The 21,212-nt window shown below is 36.6% G+C and overlaps 1 protein-coding gene across 2 annotated transcripts in view; it reads left to right on the top strand.

The window, feature by feature from the left end:
• The window catches only part of LOC129757491 (uncharacterized), a 302,538-nt gene that overhangs the window by 238,245 nt on the left and 43,081 nt on the right, over window positions 1-21,212 (top strand). Inside the window, exon 1 of one of the 2 annotated variants that reach the window (XM_055754753.1) lies at window positions 3,061-3,214. The exons of the other annotated variant lie outside the window; for it this stretch is intronic. Coding sequence (XP_055610728.1) covers window positions 3,190-3,214 — 25 coding nt within the window. The 5' untranslated portion in view covers window positions 3,061-3,189. Of the gene's footprint in view, window positions 1-3,060; window positions 3,215-21,212 lie in introns of those variants that run through there. 2 annotated transcript variants of the gene reach the window in all.

The raw sequence follows: 21,212 nt of genomic DNA, 5'->3' as shown, positions 1-21,212 counted from the left end.
CCAAATAGGTGCTTCGAAACACCTAGAAGTATCTTAAAGGTTCATTCGTTAGAAAGTGCTTAGCGAACGCAACCGACCTTCTTATAGGCAGTTACTTTAAAAGCGCTTAGAAGTTTCGTTATCGATATTTTAACCTTTTAAAAGGCGATGGAAGTTCCTGAGAAACTTATCCACCTGAATCTACCGTAAAACATTTGTTCAGCCAAATGTGATCATCGGAGTCCTATCTTTAAGTAAGAACGCGACTTTTTATTGCTTGGTTAGTTTGACAGCTCCATACATTTGTCGATAATGTTTTAAACGATTTTGTAAATGTTTTCAATGATTTCGTATAGTCGGACCAACTCCTACTACTCAACTTAGCCACTTGGAAGCATTTGATCCTGGAGATTTATAAATAATCAACCTAATTTTGGGAATAACAAGACAATTAAGTTCATGTTTTTTTTTTCATAATCAGCTAAATTCAGGCAACATAAGGAGAGACGTGAACGTTGGGAAGTCTGAACACTTTTTTCAAAAAATGGTATGGAACAGGCGTTGTTGAAAAGCCGAAGGATTTTACAAATTCCTTATGGTAGAGAAAAACCTAAAACTAGTGTACACATTTTATAGAAAAAAAAAACAATCTAAAAGCTGTGTGTATTGGAATTCCGGAAAATTTAAGAGTCATTATTTTCTGAAATAAACTTAATGGGATTGTTTTAAAGTTTAATCTTATTTACTATGCTTCTGGCAGCACTTTAAAAAAAACAAATCAACACAATTAACGGAGAGTAGGTATCAAAATGGTCACCCTTCTTCGACACTCGATTTTGTGTAATCCCCGTAAGATGGCAAATGGCGGTAAATAATCTGCTTAATTTTATCAAATTTGATTCCACCGCAAATCGTTTGCCAGGCACAGCAGCCAAGGATCACTGGTTGCTTTCAGCGCTTTGGCAAAAAAAGAAAACCATTCATCTTGAATTCATGGAAAAACCATGAGGCGGGAAAAATATTTTTCTCTTCCCTTCTTCTGGAACTTGAAATGGGAGACATAACATGAACGAAGGAAAGCGGATGCTTTTTTTTAAGTCAGAAGGCATAAACATGTTACAAAGAATACCCTTCATTAGCCATGCCGGTTAAATATTTATATGATCAGTGAATCTGAAATTTGAAATTTATGATGCCCTTTTTATCGTTGATTCATAGTCAAAATATTCACATTGATTTCTCTAAAAATTATCAAGCTAGAATAAGAGTTTCAATATCTAGATTAATCAAAACACGAAAATATATTCTAGCTTGACTGTGATAAAAGCTACTCAATCTTAGAAGTATTCATACTTTCTTACAGAATGATATAAACAGCAAAAAATAATTATATTGCCATGAAACCCAATTCCTTATACGATGTAAAAATGTTCAACAGAAACTGAAATCATACATAAATCGAAAAGCATACAAATCCATTGAAATTGCGTTAAGAGGCAATTTATTTAGTAGCATATGTTGATTGATCAATTATTCTTAATTTTAAAGTTCTGAAGCTCTATTCAAAAGAATTTTTTTTGTAACAAAGTATAGATTACAAATACATATGTACAACGTTTATATAATTTGAATCAAAATGTAGGAAGCACCGCTGCTAGTTTATAGATGAATCCGTATTTTTTAACATTTATCAATGTTATTGCATCAGTGCTGCAGCATGCTATCGCTTGTATCGTTTTCTTTTGCTAAGGATGGGCTTTGTCCACTTAGCTTTGAATAATTCAACTGACTGATAGCCAAATGCACGTTGTCGTCATCATCCGATAAATAATGTGAACATCAGAATGATATACCTACCATCTATAACGGCAGACTGTTAAGACCCAATAATCGGAAGCAACCCCCACCCCACCCTTTATATTTGTTGGACTGCAAGCAGGGTGAAAAAGTCGTATCGAACGAGATGAGCAATAAACATCTTTTGACCAAGAAGCGAAAACCTGAATCAAGCTTGTTTGACACGCATCCGCATCAATTCTCGAGAACGAGATATAAAAAAAACGATGACAAACTTTTGGTTGACAAGAAGACGCGCGCTCAGAACTGCTTACGGATCTCGCCAAATTTAACAAAAAAAATCAAAACGAATTGGTCTGATCGATACACCATCCAGTCTAAGTTTGCTTTCCAGCTAGTCAGCATCTCTCTGGGGATGAAAAGAAGAATCGGTAGAATATCATTCAAAAGTGTAGAAAATGTGGTTGAGTGACGAAAAGTAGTCGAAAAAGTAAAACTCTACACGGAAAGGAAATTCAATCTATCCCAATCGAAAACTCTTTTCCTTCCCTTCGGATATCTTACGAGGAAATGAGTGGGTGGTCAGGAATAAAAAAAAAGGCTGCACGCGAATACCAAATCATTTCGAACGCTTGAGATGCTAGGCTAAAGATGCTACCTCAAATATCTTGATGCGAGATTTAGTGACAAGTGTAGACGGAAAATCTCCAAACCAGGGCACCAGAAAACGGAACAAAAGGGGCAAAAGTTTATTTTCCTGCATATCACTAGGCAAAAAATAACGAACTCGGAACGAAAAATCTCAATCCGCAATGCCGGAAAAGTAGCAGAACATAAAAGTGAGCCGCCACTTTCTCAGCTTCGCCGAAAATCATAAAAAAACATTTTTCCTCCTTACTGGAATTGTGCGCCTTTACCTTCAAAAGCAGCAGCAGCACACAGGAAGTTCGTTGCAACTTTTCGATTCCGAGCAGAAGCGAAACGGCAACCAGCAAAGAAGAGCAAAGATATCCAAATTACATTTATGGATTTTTAAGTGCTTTATTGTATAAAGATTTGCGGGTACGATTTGGCTTCCGCGGGTATTTTCTTATTGCTGTGTCTTCAAATTCCCTACAACTGCACCATAACCGTCTTTGTTTGGCAGAATAAAATTGCTCCTTCCTTAGCACCGAATCGTTCCTTCTCCGAACAAAAAAAAATCCGCTCCTAGTAGCAAACCACTCATAACGATTACACCGACTGTATTAAGATGCTGTTCTAGTGGAGTGCATTGTACTGAGAAGGTGAACGTTGTTCTTCTTTTGATAAACTAAAGGATACAATAGAGCAGCGAAAGTTTCACCCAACAAAAAAAAGGTGCCAAGATTAAGCTGTTTTCTGTTGAAAATTTCCTCAAACAAATCCAGCAGTATGGTTCGTGTGCACGTTTTTCATTGTAAGTATGGTCATAAATTTCCATTCCTCTCACCTCAAACTTGTTTCGTCTTGAATTTGATAATCCAAATAGCTTGTTTCTAAAAAAGAATGGTTATTGTAAAAAAATTCATTTTATTTGAATTTCAAACAAATTAAAACTGATGTTTTTCGATTATATGTGATATTTATTGAAGATGGGATAATCGTAACTTGAATATGTCTCCTGTCTGTTTGCTGAATGTTCGATTGTCATTTCAGCCTGTCAACGTTGCGAAATGTTTCCAAAATGATTCAATCAAAGAAAAAAATCACATCCGTTTTTGCAAATCTTTTTCGGTAGAAAAAAACATAGAAAACAAACAAATTGCCAATTACCTGAATGCTGCTTCATTAAATATTGTTCCAGTAAACAAATCCCACAATGGGTATTTGTTAGTTCTTCATCCAGATACAGGTGACACAAGAATGATGTTTGCGCTTGAAAGAAGATTTGAAAATGATAAAAAAAAAGACGAAACGAGATTATAGAACATCTGCAGGTCTGTACCATCAGAATGATTGATTGGACAAAATCAACACCGAATCTATTTTGTGTTTGTCATTAATAAACAGTTAGGATCAAATGACGTTTCTAGACAATTATATAGTACTGAGAAAACGTCATGATAGGAATATCATTTGAATATATCAAGATTTTCTGTACCTTTTTTTCCTCAATCTATGTAATTATGAATACATTACAACAGCCTCTCTAAATTAATATTTTTTTTATATATTTTCTGTGATTTTTGGACTCATAGTCTGTTACATGTTTTGAAAAATTTCAAATACCCATTACGGAAATCCTTTTATTATAAAATCTTGGAGAAGGAAGCAAGATGGACAATGCTGCCCTTTGTGTGAGCCAAAAAAAAATTTCACAATTATGCTCTACCGATCGCAAGTTATTGTGACCACTCTCTTACGTAACAGACAATATTTTTCAAAATGTTTGATTAGTGTGGATTAAGGATATCAAAATTTTAAAACATTCAAGCATCTAAAAATAAAATTTTTGGAGCCTGGTTTGACCTGGTATCATCCCGACCATACCGATCTGTTCAATGTGTTTCTAAGACTTTTGCTTTTATAATAAGCTTTCTAGATTTTGAATTGAGCGTATCCGGGCCGGAAAACTCAGGACATTTTCACCAGAAATCCTGGAAAAATCTGGGCATTGTGATTGTAAACAAAAAAACGGGCAATATTCGGGCTAATCCGACGAAAAATCCAGGTTATTTAAAAAAAAGTCAAGAGAAAAGTTCAAAAATGAAAGCATGAAAAATGAGTTTAAAAATATATCCCATTAACAAATTAAAAAAATATATATATGAATTTATTTTTTCTAGAATAAAGTGAAAAAATAATGTTATTTGACGCAAAAATCATATAATTCTTGAATTTAATGTGTTTGAGGTTACGATTTTTCTAAAATTGTGGAAAAATCTGGGAAAAATCCGTAATTTTTTCCTCAATATTCGGACAACCGGATATTTCCAAATATGTAGGGGAGAGTGGGGATACTTGATCCCATTTTCTTATTTTCACCATATCTTTTTGGAAAAATTAAGCAACTCGCCGTCTTTGACATTTTCTGACAGCTTGTAATTTCAAGTTTCTAGGCTCCAAAAATTAGAACGATACTTGAACCTGTTGATGAACTAAAAGCATTTTCGTGGGAGTAAAAAAATTGCGATTTTTCTGAAGTTAGGGGAGACTTGATCCCCTATTAAAGGGGACTTGATCTTTTATTCAGGAAGCCCTAATCCTTGTATAAAAATCAAACAAAACCCCAAGATAGAATGTTAATTGACTATTTTGGTCATGTTTGTTCTCATTTCACAATTTATAGCAGACATAAGAAGAAAATTCTATCACTTTGTCTCAACGCTAATAACATTGCATACTTAAAGGCGCTATTTTTTATAATTAAGAAAAAAATAATTATTTTTGCTCTTTTCTTCAGACAATTGTTTGATCAATATTAGTTTTTGGATAAATATTAGTAATTTCGTAATCAGCAATCACAACGATCAATTCAGAAGAAGAATATGCCATTTGGAAGGGGGATCAATTGTACCCATAATCAACATTTTAGAAAACTTTTTCTGAAAAAAGTTGAGAGTTTTCCATTGCTTCGAAAATATGGCATTATGAAGTTCAGTTTACGCTCGAACGATTGATACATTGGAACAAATATTTTTTTCATAATTTTCCCATGTAAGAAACATTTTAAAGTGATGAAAAAAGATCTTCAAGTTACATTTTGTGAAAATTTTCAAACAAAGTTCAATTACTCAAACAATTATTTTGTTAAAAAATTTTAAACTACAAGCATTGTTATTTTGCTCATTTTGGCACATTTTTCGAGAACATTTGATCTTTGTAAGACATTCCGGTTTCGAGATATAGCTAAGGAATCAAGTATCCCCAGGGATCAAGTATCCTCATTCTCCCCTATAATTATGAATACATTACTACAGCTTCTCTAAATTAATAATTTTTTTTATGTGTTTTCTGTGATTTTTGGACTCATAGTCTGTTACATGTTTTGAAAAATTTCAAATACCCATTACGGAAATCCTTTTATAATAAAATGTTGGAGAAGGAAGCAAGATGGACAATGCTGCCCTTTGTGTGAGCCAAAAAAAAAATTTCACAATTATGCTTTACCGATCACAAGTTATTGTGACTACACTCTTACGTAACAGACAATATTTTTCAAAACGTTTGATTGGTGTGGATTAAGGATATCAAAATTTTAAAAATTTCAAGCATCTAAAAATAAAATTTTTGGAGCCTGGTTTGATCTGGTAGCATCCCGACCATACAGATCTGTTCAATGTGATTCTAAGACTTTTGCTTTTATAATAAGCTTTCTAGATTTTGAATTGTGCGTATCCGGGCCGGAAAACTCAGGACATTTTCACCAGAAATCCTGGCAAAATCTGGGCATTGTGTTCGTAAACAAAAAAAACGGGCAATATTCGGGCTAATCCAGAACACAGAATTTTTTAACCAAACTATAATCTTTTGCATTTCTGTAAATCGGATAAATAACTAGGGCAAAGTAAGCAGGTTCTTAAAAATCTGTTTTTCATCATTTTCAAATTTGTCTTACACGAAACAATAAAAATATAAATATTTTTTCCGTTATGTCAATCTTCAAGAAAATCAACTTCACATATTTTCTAAGTAATTCACAATGGGGAAAAAAGTGTATAACCGCGAAGAAATTCAATATTTTCCGCCCTACATGAACCAAAACAATGGAAATATACTTTCCTTTAGTGGAAATGTCCGGAAAATCGATTGGACACAGTTTCAGACGCCGCACGAGCTTACAAACGGAGATATAGTGCCTTGTTAAACCCTAATTCCCCTATATTTTGTAAAATAAAACAGATAAACTCTAATTTGGACTAGAAAGTTTTGAACAAAAACAGACCTATCTATCTTGTTTGACTTTGTTTGAGGAATCAAATGAAGGTTGTTTGAGCCACCGCACGCATCATAAAATAGAGTTATGGCTGTTTTAAACTCGATTCCCCAACATTTTTCAAATATTTCAGAATTAGCATGTTCGGACTTGAATTTTTTTCACCAAGTGAGACTTATCTTGAGTAGTTTTTATCCGAGGAATCGAATGAAGGCCACCACAAGCATAGGAAAATGCAGTTCAGGCCGTTTTTACCCTAAATTCCCCTACATGTTTACAATATTTAAGCCATAGCTTCACTTTACGAAGCGTGTGGTGGCTCAAACAGCCCTCATTCGATTTCTCGGAAAAAAAATCACACAAGATTTTAGTGTTCGGTTAGTTACAACTTTCGATCAGTAGATCAAATCCCAATCTGGGAACTTAGTCGTAAGAGAGTAATTCTAGCGTAACATTTCAAAAGGGCAAAACTGCCAAATGTAAATGCAAATCGAGTTAACGGTCATTCCGGATGTACGCGGTTGCACATTAACTAATAAACGTGGTTTCATCTTAAAATTACTTAAAACATTCAAAAATTTGATAAAATTCAATTGGGCAAAACTTCATGTTGATGCATTTTCGTTGGAACATGAAGTTACGCCTATTAAGAATGGGGTTAATTTTTCTATTCGTGTACGACCAACAGGCGTAACTGTGTTGACTGTGTTTGACAAAACGGCCTTATTAGTTTTTGCGTGTAGGACCAAATGGGCGAAAATTCAAAACCAAAACAAAAGCGGCCGATCAATTGGGCGAAACTTGCAGGCGAATCGCAAACAAAAAAAGGCGAAACTCAATCTCTGAAATTTAGTGAAAAAAGTTAAAGTTCTTGATAATCATCGAACAATAAGTGGATATAATGCACATTTTTTTAATTTTGTTGAACCAAAAGTGGTCAATTTTTAAATAGATGTTCCGAAATTTCAAACGCGTTTTTCTCGTTTCGAGCTAACTGGCTGGCTATCACCACTAATCACTAATCACTAATCGTACTTCCACAGCCAGAACTTATGTCTGAGTCCCAAAGATTAATAAACGTATGTTATTATTCTTCTTGTCTTTCTTCATGTTTTCAATTATTTGAACATAAAAACATTAACCCTTTAATGCATAGTGTTGTTTTAAAACAACACTAATCTGAATCCAAATATCTCGGAAACGCGCGGAAATTTTTTAAAGTATATGGACAAAAAATGTTCTTGAGATTAAAAGGAATTAGCCCATGGTATTTTTATTACGGTATTTCATTGTTTTTGTGAGATATCGAACAAAGTAGACGGAAAAAGTGCAAAATTCAAATTTATTTATTTTTTCGAAAAAAGTAGTTTTTGGAAAATTGCTGATATTTCTTCAGATTCGCAAATTCTATCAAATTTTGTAACCTCAATCAATCACAAGCACCTTCCTGCACACAATTGAGAAGGTTTTGAAGAAATTTGCAAAATCGTATTGAAATGAATTAGGAAATTCAAAAAATATTTTTCAAGTTTGATGGGCCATAACTTTTTCAATACTCAAAAGAACGACTTCAAAGCTCTTGAGTTGTGTTATTCGAATTAAAATGTTATTATTTCACTGAATCAATAACTGATATTCCCATTTAAAAAAAGTCATGAATTAAAGGGTTAAAATAATCGAAAACATAAACTGGTCGGGCCTACCATGGAGCAGAGAACGCAGAGACATCTGGAACACAGGAACAGAAGAAACGTGGACCACCAGTACCATACGTTTCAAAGGGGCAGTAACGTTGGAAGCATGCTAAGAAAAATGCTCCTTGATGAAGAAACCGTACTTAATGTCAAATAACTTCAACACTCACTGGAACCATTCTTCAGCGGCTGAAAATGATTTATTTTGTACACAGAAATCACAAAACCTGAACAGAAGCATTTTGACAAACTGGATGAATTATAGGAAATGATAAGAAGATTCTAAGATTTACGTTTTCTAAGTTGAACTGTTTCTGATTTCAGTGCACAATCATTTCTGGTCATCGACCAAGGATAAAGCGCCTTTACTCGCTCTTGAAATGAAAAATAGAATCAAAAAATATCAGTAGAACATAAAACCTTTCGAGGTCTGTTTGAAACTCGAAAGGTTTTTTTTAAATTACCCTAATGATTAAAATTTAATAATGAGATAAAAAAAAATAAAAAAAATTAGGAATCTTTGCGCAGCAGATCAGCGTTGGAAAGGAAAATGAAAAAAGGTTTTTTTTCGTTGCTTCCGCAAGCGTGTCAAAAAATCTGTGAAACTTCATATGCAACTCGACCACATGAAATCATGACGTCAGCTCTTCGGCGATTTTATAGCCAATTCTTCATTTTCCAGGAACTCAATTAGGTGACGACTCAAGAATAATCATAGCAAGCCAGAAATCAGCAAAGTTTGCAACCGAAAAATATGCATGGAAAAATCACAATACATGCAGCAGGAACGAAAAAATTTCACTCTCTTATGGCAACATGAATCAGCCTTGGAATTTGCACCAATCTATTTTAAAATTCGTTCAAAAACGTGCACTTATGCTCGATTTAGCAACTGCTCCTTTTAAACTATTGCACTTAAAAAGAACGCCAGCCAGCTACACTTCAGTTGTAGGACCTTTTAGATTTTTTCGATTCCTTAAAGTTCGATGCGGAGCTCCAAATCTGCCCTCATCGAAAACTTCAATTGAACTAGCACAGATCAAAACAAACTTTACTTTTGTCACGTCATCTACGGACGCACCTCTACCATCAAGTGGACCCCATCAAAGTACGCCGTCACTGGTAGCCGAAAAACCTCAGAACGGTAAAACACATCATTATCGGTAATAAAATTACTCATTAAGTTTAGTGGACATATAGTCTGAGTCACTGGGCCAAAGCGAGAAGTGTCAGAAGAAGATTTGAGAAAGAAGGAAAAGATTAAGTTTAGCGAAAACAGTTGAAGAGTAAACATTTACAGAATTTTCGATTAGAAATTATACTAACATTTAGTTACTGTTACAGTTACGTTCCAAACGACTAACACCGGAATCGTTAGCTTGAAGAAGCATTAAGTGCGTTTAGTTTCGTGAAGGTAAACTGAAGTGTGAAAGATTTGAACTGTATGTAACTTATGTAGGTCTAATATCACAGGTAGTCGTGGCGTAAACCTAATTATTCCGCTGAACATAGTCAGTGCCGATCAAAGTTAGTGCCGAACCCGACCGGAGAACAGGTAAATCCTAAATAAGACAACAATTTAAAATCTGAACAGGTAGATAACCGTTGTAAACAATTGCGTTTGCCACAGGTTAAAATCAGTGCTAGCCGTACCGTACGACACTCGAATTTCGGACTGAACACGATATTAGCAAAAAGGCATTAAACGTGAGTAGACAAATGATACACCACACACACACACACATTATAATGTAAAATTATGATTATAATTTTAATGGCATGTGCGGCGGAATGAAAACTAGAGAGAATTTATTTTATAGAATTTGAAAGAAAGGTGGATAGACAGGCATTAGTGCGCCAATAGGAGAAAGCTTGATAGGTGTTGAAATTTTAGGCTAGAGGGCATGTTGATGAAAAGCTCCCATGAATTGCTCCCGCCTTTGCTCTGCATTAGCTAACTATACATGAGAAACCCAGAAAGAGAATTCCTATGTATAGCGAGCCCAATGGTTTGAGAGCGTGTTTTCACGCACACTTCAAACGAGCAAAAACGTAGCAACCCATGGGCCTACTGAGCTTTCCTTATGCGAGAACAGTTCTATCGACGTTGCCATTATTTCAGATTCGCTGCGAATAGTTGCTACTTGTCGATTTTTTCGCATTTCACATTTTATCTATTCCGCGTTCTAACTTTTTGGCCAAGTGTCAATTTTTTGAACCGTATTTTTCTTGTTGTATTTTTTCTTTTTGCCAATGATTGTTTGTTATATGATTTTAATCGCCGTAATTTGTATGATTATAATTTTAATGGCATGTGCGGCGGAATGAAAACTAGAGAGAATTTATTTTATAGAATTTGAAAGAAAGGTGGATAGACAGGCATTAGTGCGCCAATAGGAGAAAGCTTGATAGGTGTTGAAATTTTAGGCTAGAGGGCATGTTGATGAAAAGCTCCCATGAATTGCTCCCGCCTTTGCTCTGCATTAGCTAACTATACATGAGAAACCCAGAAAGAGAATTCCCATGTATAGCGAGCCCAATGGTTTGAGAGCGTGTTTTCACGCACACTTCAAACGAGCAAAAACGTAGCAACCCATGGGCCTACTGAGCTTTCCTTATGCGAGAACAGTTCTATCGACGTTGCCATTATTTCAGATTCGCTGCGAATAGTTGCTACTTGTCGATTTTTTCGCATTTCACATTTTATCTATTCCGCGTTCTAACTTTTTGGCCAAGTGTCAATTTTTTGAACCGTATTTTTCTTGTTGTATTTTTTCTTTTTGCCAATGATTGTTTGTTATATGATTTTAATCGCCGTAATTTGTATGATTATAATTTTAATGGCATGTGCGGCGGAATGAAAACTAGAGAGAATTTATTTTATAGAATTTGAAAGAAAGGTGGATAGACAGGCATTAGTGCGCCAATAACAAACAATCATTGGCAAAAAGAAAAAATACAACAAGAAAAATACGGTTCAAAAAATTGACACTTGGCCAAAAAGTTAGAACGCGGAATAGATAAAATGTGAAATGCGAAAAAATCGACAAGTAGCAACTATTTCGAATCTGAAATAATGGCAACGTCGATAGAACTGTTCTCGCATAAGGAAAGCTCAGTAGGCCCATGGGTTGCTACGTTTTTGCTCGTTTGAAGTGTGCGTGAAAACACGCTCTCAAACCATTGGGCTCGCTATACATGGGAATTCTCTTTCTGGGTTTCTCATGTATAGTTAGCTAATGCAGAGCAAAGGCGGGAGCAATTCATGGGAGCTTTTCATCAACATGCCCTCTAGCCTAAAATTTCAACACCTATCAAGCTTTCTCCTATTGGCGCACTAATGCCTGTCTATCCACCTTTCTTTCAAATTCTATAAAATAAATTCTCTCTAGTTTTCATTCCGCCGCACATGCCATTAAAATTATAATCATACAAATTACGGCGATTAAAAGCATATAACAAACAATCATTGGCAAAAAGAAAAAAATACAACAAGAAAAATACGGTTCAAAAAATTGACACTTGGCCAAAAAGTTAGAACGCGGAATAGATAAAATGTGAAATGCGAAAAAATCGACAAGTAGCAACTATTCGCAGCGAATCTGAAATAATGGCAACGTCGATAGAACTGTTCTCGCATAAGGAAAGCTCAGTAGGCCCATGGGTTGCTACGTTTTTGCTCGTTTGAAGTGTGCGTGAAAACACGCTCTCAAACCATTGGGCTCGCTATACATGGGAATTCTCTTTCTGGGTTTCTCATGTATAGTTAGCTAATGCAGAGCAAAGGCGGGAGCAATTCATGGGAGCTTTTCATCAACATGCCCTCTAGCCTAAAATTTCAACACCTATCAAGCTTTCTCCTATTGGCGCACTAATGCCTGTCTATCCACCTTTCTTTCAAATTCTATAAAATAAATTCTCTCTAGTTTTCATTCCGCCGCACATGCCATTAAAATTATAATCATACAAATTACGGCGATTAAAATCATATAACAAACAATCATTGGCAAAAAGAAAAAATACAACAAGAAAAATACGGTTAAAAAAATTGACACTTGGCCAAAAAGTTAGAACGCGGAATAGATAAAATGTGAAATGCGAAAAAATCGACAAGTAGCAACTATTCGCAGCGAATCTGAAATAATGGCAACGTCGATAGAACTGTTCTCGCATAAGGAAAGCTCAGTAGGCCCATGGGTTGCTACGTTTTTGCTCGTTTGAAGTGTGCGTGAAAACACGCTCTCAAACCATTGCACAGTGGGGATTTTTGATCAAAAAAAGGTACCTATTTCTGTGACGATCGCCTCAACTGTTCTAAATTTTTGAAAACTATCATTTCTTATGCAAAAAAACACGAGGAATCGAATGGTCTACACCGCTTTATGATAAAATGACTCTTAACATCTCATTTTGCCCGATTTCCCCTATTTTTTTGGGTGCAAAGTTATAATTTCGATTGTAGCCATCTACCTTGCAACAAAAAAGTCATACAAACCATACTTATTTATGTAAAAATGTCAGCTGAATCGATTGGTGTACTCCAATTTTTGTTTCTACTACTACAAGTTGCTCATTTTGCCTCTTTTCCCCTAAATTTAAGATTTTTTTCAAAGTAATGCAGTTAAACAAAGTGTAATCCAACAGTTTTTCATCATGAATGATCGTTTTTGGTAGATTTATTCATATTCTAGCTAATCGCGTCACTTTTTTGTACTAGAATGAATATAAATGGCTAAATATCCTCAACCTCCCCTAGCTTTTTTAAATTTATGCATAAATTTCACTGTAACAATCGAGCGATTCACATACCAAATTCAAAAACCAAGTGATTTGATGTAAAATTTGTCGCTGAATCGAGTGCCGCAATCACCCCTAAAATCGAGCGATATGTGGAAAAAAAAATCATTATAATAAATGACAATGCATCATAAAAAGCACAAAAATGATTGAAACAGGTGTAGAACTTATTGCTGAATCAAATGATGTACACCGATTAGCGTTCAGTTGACGAGAAGAGCCTTAATCACCCCGATTTCCCCTAAATTCATCAAATTTCTTTGAAAAATACATTGTTACAAACGAGAATTTAATTTAACAGATACAAAAAACATTGAATCGGGGTTGATAATTGATATTGGTTTAATCATGATGAGGCTCTTCTCATCGATTCGACAGTAATACTCAAATTCACTCGTTTGTTACATTTTTTTCTCGAAGAAATTATATGAATTTAGGGGAAATTGGGGTGGTTTTGACTCTTCTCGTCAACTTCACCATAGCGGTGTACATCATTTGATTCAGCAATAAGTTTTATACCCGATTCAATGTTTTTTTGTATCTGTTAAATTAAATTCTCGTTTGTAACAATTATTTTTCAAAGAAATTTAATGAATTTAGGGGAAATCGGGGTGATTGAGGCTCTTCTCGTCAACTGAACGCTAAGCGGTGTACATCATTCGATTCAGCAATAAGTTTTACACCTGTTTCAATAATTTTTGTGCATTTTATGATGCATTGTCATTTGTTATAATGATTTTTTTCCACATATCGCTCGATTTTAGGGGAAATCGGGGTGATTGCGGTCATTCTCGTAAGCTGAGCACTAAGCGGTGTACACCACTCAATTCAGCGACAAATTTCACACTAAATCACTTGGTTTTTGCATTTGGTATGTGAATCGCTCGATTGTTACAGTGAAATTTATGCATAAATTTAAAAAAGCTAGGGGAGGTTGGGGATATTTAGCCATTTATATTCATTCTAGTACAAAAAAGTGACGCGATTAGCTAGAATATGAATAAATCTACCAAAAATGATCATTCATGATGAAAAATTGTTGGATTACACTTTTTTTGACTGCATTTCTTTGAAAAAAATCTTAAATTTAGGGGAAGAGAGGCAAAATGAGTCGATTGTCGTAGTAGAAACAAAAATTGGAGTACACCAATCGATTCAGCTGACATTTTTACATAAATAAATATGATTTGTATGACTTTTTGGTTGCAAGGTAGATGGCTACAATCGGAATTATAACATTACACCCAAAAAAATAGGGGAAATCGGGCAAAATGAGACGTTAAGAGTCATTTTATCAGAAAGCGGTGTAGACCATTCGATTTTTCGTGTTTTTTTACATAAATAATGGATGTTTTTTCATGCAAGGCGTTCTTGCCTGAATTGGGTACCTTTTTTGGCTCGAAAATCCCCACTGTGCATTGGGCTCGCTATACATGGGAATTCTCTTTCTGGGTTTTTCATGTATAGTTAGCTAATGCAGAGCAAAGGCCGGAACAATTCATGGGAGCTTTTCATCAACATGCCCTCTAGCCTAAAATTTCAACACCTATCAAGCTTTCTCCTATTGGCGCACTAATGCCTGTCTATCCACCTTTCTTTCAAATTCTATAAAATAAATTCTCTCTAGTTTTCATTCCGCCGCACATGCCATTAAAATTATAATCATACAAATTACGGCGATTAAAATCATATAACAAACAATCATTGGCAAAAAGAAAAAATACAACAAGAAAAATACGGTTCAAAAAATTGACACTTGGCCAAAAAGTTAGAACGCGGAATAGATAAAATGTGAAATGCGAAAAAATCGACAAGTAGCAACTATTCGCAGCGAATCTGAAATAATGGCAACGTCGATAGAACTGTTCTCGCATAAGGAAAGCTCAGTAGGCCCATGGGTTGCTACGTTTTTGTTCGTTTGAAGTGTGCGTGAAAACACGCTCTCAAACCATTGGGCTCGCTATACATGGGAATTCTCTTTCTGGGTTTCTCATGTATAGTTAGCTAATGCAGAGCAAAGGCGGGAGCAATTCATGGGAGCTTTTCATCAACATGCCCTCTAGCCTAAAATTTCAACACCTATCAAGCTTTCTCCTATTGGCGCACTAATGCCTGTCTATCCACCTTTCTTTCAAATTCTATAAAATAAATTCTCTCTAGTTTTCATTCCGCCGCACATGCCATTAAAATTATAATCATACAAATTACGGCGATTAAAATCATATAACAAACAATCATTGGCAAAAAGAAAAAATACAACAAGAAAAATACGGTTCAAAAAATTGACACTTGGCCAAAAAGTTAGAACGCGGAATAGATAAAATGTGAAATGCGAAAAAATCGACAAGTAGCAACTATTCGCAGCGGATCTGAAATAATGGCAACGTCGATAGAACTGTTCTCGCATAAGGAAAGCTCAGTAGGCCCATGGGTTGCTACGTTTTTGCTCGTTTGAAGTGTGCGTGAAAACACGCTCTCAAACCATTGGGCTCGCTATACATGGGAATTCTCTTTCTGGGTTTCTCATGTATAGTTAGCTAATGCAGAGCAAAGGCGGGAACAATTCATGGGAGCTTTTCATCAACATGCCCTCTAGCCTAAAATTTCAACACCTATCAAGCTTTCTCCTATTGGCGCACTAATGCCTGTCTATCCACCTTTCTTTCAAATTCTATAAAATAAATTCTCTCTAGTTTTCATTCCGCCGCACATGCCATTAAAATTATAATCATACAAATTACAGCGATTAAAATCATATAACAATGTAAAATTAAGCAATTTACTGTCAATTTAAATCCCTAAATGCTGAATTAATATAATTACAGGGATAATTTAACGATAGAAATAAATCGTTCAAATTACCGGAATCCGCGTTGTTTAATTCTTGTTTTGAGAACAAATTAAATTATCCGTTTAGTTCGAAATGTCGAATAAAAGTGTAGCGAGTGCAAATAATACTGGTGAAAACAATGAAACTGTTTCTCATGGTGAGGGGAGAAGTTGTGGGACATGTAGCCGCAACGATGCGAGCCGGATGGTCCAATGCGATTCCTGTGACACCTGGTTCCATTATGAATGTGTCAATGTGGATGAAGGCATTGAAAATGCTGATTGGAGCTGCAACAAATGCGTTAGAGAATCGCTGGAGAAGGAGAGAGTTGCTCTGAGAGAAGAGATCGACCGAGTCAAGAAGCAGAAAGAACAGTGGCAGCGTGAGCAACAGCGTGAGCAGCAGGCTAAGGAGCAAGAACAACTCGAGCAGCAGCAGAAACAACAGCAGCTTGAGATGGAGAGACTTCGGCAGTTGAAGGAGCAGTCACAAAGGATGCATGAGCAGTTTCTACTTCTAGATGAATCCATCGTAAGCCATTCTGGTGAACTAATTAATTCTGGCCGTCGAAGCGTTGGGGCGATTCCAAAACAACCGATGATGTCAACGCGATACGAAACATTGGTTGCTTCTAGAGTTCAGGGTTCTAAGGTGTGGGGCCACTCGGGGGTCTACCGGAAATCCCACATGACAATCTGGATTCCCTTCGTCTGATCGACGGACTTTCCGTTATTGTCAGCGCGGCAAAACGCACAACCTGTCTGACCCACGACAGACGATCCAACTCGTGAACTGGTCGGGCCTGTGTCTGAGCCCGTTGGGGGGAAAGAGAGGATTGGTGTGAGAAAGACATCATTCGTGACAGATCTAACAATGCTGGCAAATAGTGATGCCAGTTGCATTGTTTGACTTAATTCAACATTTGACACGATTCCTTTTCTCATATCCCACATCTTCCCTCTTCTCCATAAAAAACAAACAAAATAATTATTTTCTTTCACGACAAAAATATTCCATTTATAATTATGTTTCAAAAAACCAGAAAATATAACATATCACAAAGCATTGCGATGTTAGAACTTCAAACACTAGAACAAAGAAAGAAGAAAAACTAAATTCAAATTGAGTTTTTTTTTTGCCTTGTATGTCATCTATTCCTGTAATAAGACCTCTTGATTCAGCTATCGTTTTCTTCGAAATACTTTCGTGATCTCTCTTTTTCATTATTCTGAATATTAACTTTCAATTCACTTCTTTAAGTTCGCCTTCTATCAAAGCAGTCGTTTTTTTTTTCTATAGAACAGTTTAAACCTTTTCAAACATCTCTGAAACATTCAGGTAACAAAACACCCACGCTTTAAAAATTTCAAATTTGATTTGAATCCATTCAACTTTCAGGTTTACAAGACAGATCCAGCTATCAAATTGTGATAACGTTTTTGATAATTTTCAGAATGATTTGATTTTTTTTAATAAGAAGCTCAGATAAGAACTATTATATATTAAAATTTATACGATGCTTTTCATCCCCACTGGTTGACCAGGTTGCAGACCATCAGCGCGAAAACTTTGAATTTCAACAGCGCATCTACCATATCAAATTTGTTTTAGAATTAAGACTTAATTCTATGATTACAGATCTAAGACATTTCATGAGTAAATTATACTGAAGTATCTTATTTGAATGTCTGGTTTCTATCTCAAACTAAATTTTACTCAGTCTCAGAGTTAACGCAATTTTAAATGCAAACCTCTAACATCAGGTGCAAATCTCAGGTTCAATTTCATGATATTTAGATTCTAGCTTTCAGACTTAAATTGCATTTTACGTCATACTTGTTATTTTTTTTCAAATGGTCTGCTGATGTTTATCATTTGAAAAAATTTTCAATTTTTCAATACATTTTACTGTATTTCACGGCCTTATAATCCGTGTCTGACAAAAGGTGTTTTGTTCGGATTAGGATTTTCTTCCATGATTCTTTAACATACAAATATCCCGAGACAAATAAGAAGATTTTCAATTAATCAGTGTTTCACTTTGGAATCAATTCCATTGAAAAGGTCTTTCATCCAACAATTCATCATCAACTTTCAACCATTCCAATGTGAAATTATCCTTACTTTTTACCCGCCTTGGTTTCAGCAACTTTCAGCAACTTTAATCGCTGTTCCGAAGCTCATCCATGAATAAAATAATACAGCTTTATGCAGTCTCAACTTACTGAAGATTTCACGGCCAAATTATCTGACCAGATTGGTTTTACAAATCAGAACATTGTTTATCCGGTATCCGCCGGAATTCAAAATCTGTTTTTCTAGGTCGCCTTTTCGATTACCCGACGTACGTGAAATTTCCAAATCTATATCACAATCATTGGGATGCAATGTTTTCAGATATATCCATCCGCCATCTTGGATTAGACCGAATATTTTTGTTTTTCAATTGATTCAGCATCATTCAAAATAGTTTTTTTTTGTTCTATAATATTGAATTACAAGACTTGTCATTTGTTTTCCTTTTTTTTCACTCTTCCTAGAGTTTAAATAATCGTAAGTCGGAATCCATCGAATAATCAAAACTCAATATCTGGAGTTTACCGTAATTTTTAATCCTTGGTCGGTAGCCGCCAAACAATTGAAACAAACTTCAATGCCTCCGTCATTTTTCTGTCTTCAATACGAAGTCGGTATCCGCCGAACTTTTAGAACTCATTCAACGGTATCCACCGTTATCTTATCTCGTTCAAAGTCGGTATCCGCCGAACTATTGGGCCTCATTCACCGGTACCTCCGGTTTTTTTCTCACAATCTATAGTCGGTATCCGCCGACTACGGAAATTTGTATACCGGTATCCGCCGGATTTTCTTATTTATATACCGGTATCCGCCGGTTTTACATCAACAGTTGGTATCCGCCGATCTGTGATAATTTATATACCGGTATCCGCCGGATTTCCTTATTTATAGACCGGTATCCGCCGGATTTCCTTATTTATATACCGGTATCCGCCGGATTTCCTTATTTATATACCGGTATCCGCCGGATTTCCTTATTTATATACCGGTATCCGCCGGTTTTGCATCAACAGTCGGTATCCGCCGATCTGTGATAATTTACCGGTATCCGCCGGATTTTTAAATTTATATACCGGTATCCGCCGGTTTTGCATCCACAGTCGGTATCCGCCGATCTGTGATAATTTATATACCGGTATCCGCCGGATTTTAAAATTTATACACCGGTATCCGCCGGTTCTCGATCTACAGTCGGTATCCGCGGAACTGTGATATGTGTACCGGTATCCGCCGAAGTTTCCCAGCCAAAGTCGGTATCCGCCGAACTTTGACACAAAACTTCAAATATTTCAGCAATCTGGTATTTTTCTCGATTGTCTTACCACTTGCACTGTTTTCGTTCACTTCACCACCGCCATTTTGAAAAAACACAATTTGTTGGCGTAGCGAAGTACACTTCATTTCTACTTTCCTTACTTCAAGAATAAGGGGAACATCAACAATGTGATGTTCCGTCCTGTCACGGTCGCCAAAATGTGGGGCCACTCGGGGGTCTACCGGAAATCCCACATGACAATCTGGATTCCCTTCGTCTGATCGACGGACTTTCCGTTGTTGTCAGCGCGGCAAAACGCACAACCTGTCTGACCCACGACAGACGATCCAACTCGTGAACTGGTCGGGCCTGTGTCTGAGCCCGTTGGGGGGAAAGAGAGGATTGGTGTGAGAAAGACATCATTCGTGACAGATCTAACAATGCTGGCAAATAGTGATGCCAGTTGCATTGTTTGACTTAATTCAACATTTGACACGATTCCTTTTCTCATATCCCACATAAGGGTAGCGGAATATCTTCCTCTAAGGGATCACAGCATTCAACAAAAACTCGCGAACAGTAACTCAAAGCTCTGGAAGCCAGACAAGCCCTAGAAAGAAAACAATTAGATGAGCGCCTACAGTTGGAAGAGCAGTTGTCAGCAGGTCTTGACACCGATTCGGAAACAAGTGAAAGTGTTCAAAGGGTCGAAAATTGGCTGAATAAAACCCATAACATCGAGAATGCTACAGCAATGCCCGGGAATGAAACAACACTTCCCGAGTATCCTGGAAGAGTAGCGAAATCGGTGAGGATTCAGGTTGCATCAGATTCTTCAAAGAGTTCGGCTCCAAGGGCGGCATTAGCTGCAGCTACATCCAATATCATGCCAACTTGTAGCATACAGTCTTCAGCGACGATTCCCTCTATTCCTCCCCTTTATGGTTTGCAATCTTCCGGCTCGGCTGATCCTCAGTTCGCTTTTCCGCTTTCAAACCCCACGTCCACTTCCATGTGCGTTCCATCATTGCCAAGTGGAGCATTTCAAGGCTCAGTTAATCTTCCGCAAAACCACCACCAATCTTACCCTTCAGCATGTCCGCCCAGTTCATTTCCGGTGCAACAATATCCACCAGTGTATACCACTCAGCAGCCGAGGGTAGCAGTTTCACAGCAGCAAGCTCCAAGAAGTGTGATAGGTACCTCACAGCCCGACTTAGTGAATTATTCAAATCCCTATGCAACCCAGAGCGGTTCCAACGTTCCCCCTGTATCAGCATCGACCCCAAGACGCCTATCGCTTTTCCCTCAACAGCAAACCATCGCTGATGAAGTCTGTTCTATCGAAAGGAGACTGAGTGCAGAGCATCTTACTGCTAGACAAACAGTCAAAGACGTGCCTAAGTTTGATGGAGATCCAGAGGAATGGCCTAGGTTCATTGCGGCGTATGAACGCACAGCGAGGATGTGCGACTTCCGGAATGATGAGCTTTTGGATCGTTTAGAAAGAAGTTTACAAGACAGAGCTCTTAGTACCGTCAAAAGCCTTCTTCTTCATCCAGACAACGTTCCGGTTATTATGAATCGTCTGAGCACCCTCTTTGGAAATCCGGAAACGATAGTTGACACGATGATGAAGAGAGTCAAGTCGATGCCCCCACCAAAGGCAGATAAGCTGGAGAGTATAATTGACTTTGGTATTGCCGTTCAAAATCTCTGTGCCACAATTCTAGCCTGTCGATTGGATGAACGTCTGTATAACGCTACCTTGCTACAGGAGTTAGTCGAAAGCCTTCCTATAAACTTGAAAATGAAATGGGCAACTCATCTACAGAAAACTGGCGCGTCGTCTCTCATGGACTTTAACATGTGGCTAAGCAAAAA

This window comes from Uranotaenia lowii, chromosome 3 (genome assembly GCF_029784155.1).
Source record: "Uranotaenia lowii strain MFRU-FL chromosome 3, ASM2978415v1, whole genome shotgun sequence".
NCBI lineage: Eukaryota > Metazoa > Arthropoda > Insecta > Diptera > Culicidae > Uranotaenia > Uranotaenia lowii.
The sequence above is the reverse complement of the archived record's forward strand: the minus strand, read 5'-3'. Positions and strand labels throughout refer to the sequence as shown.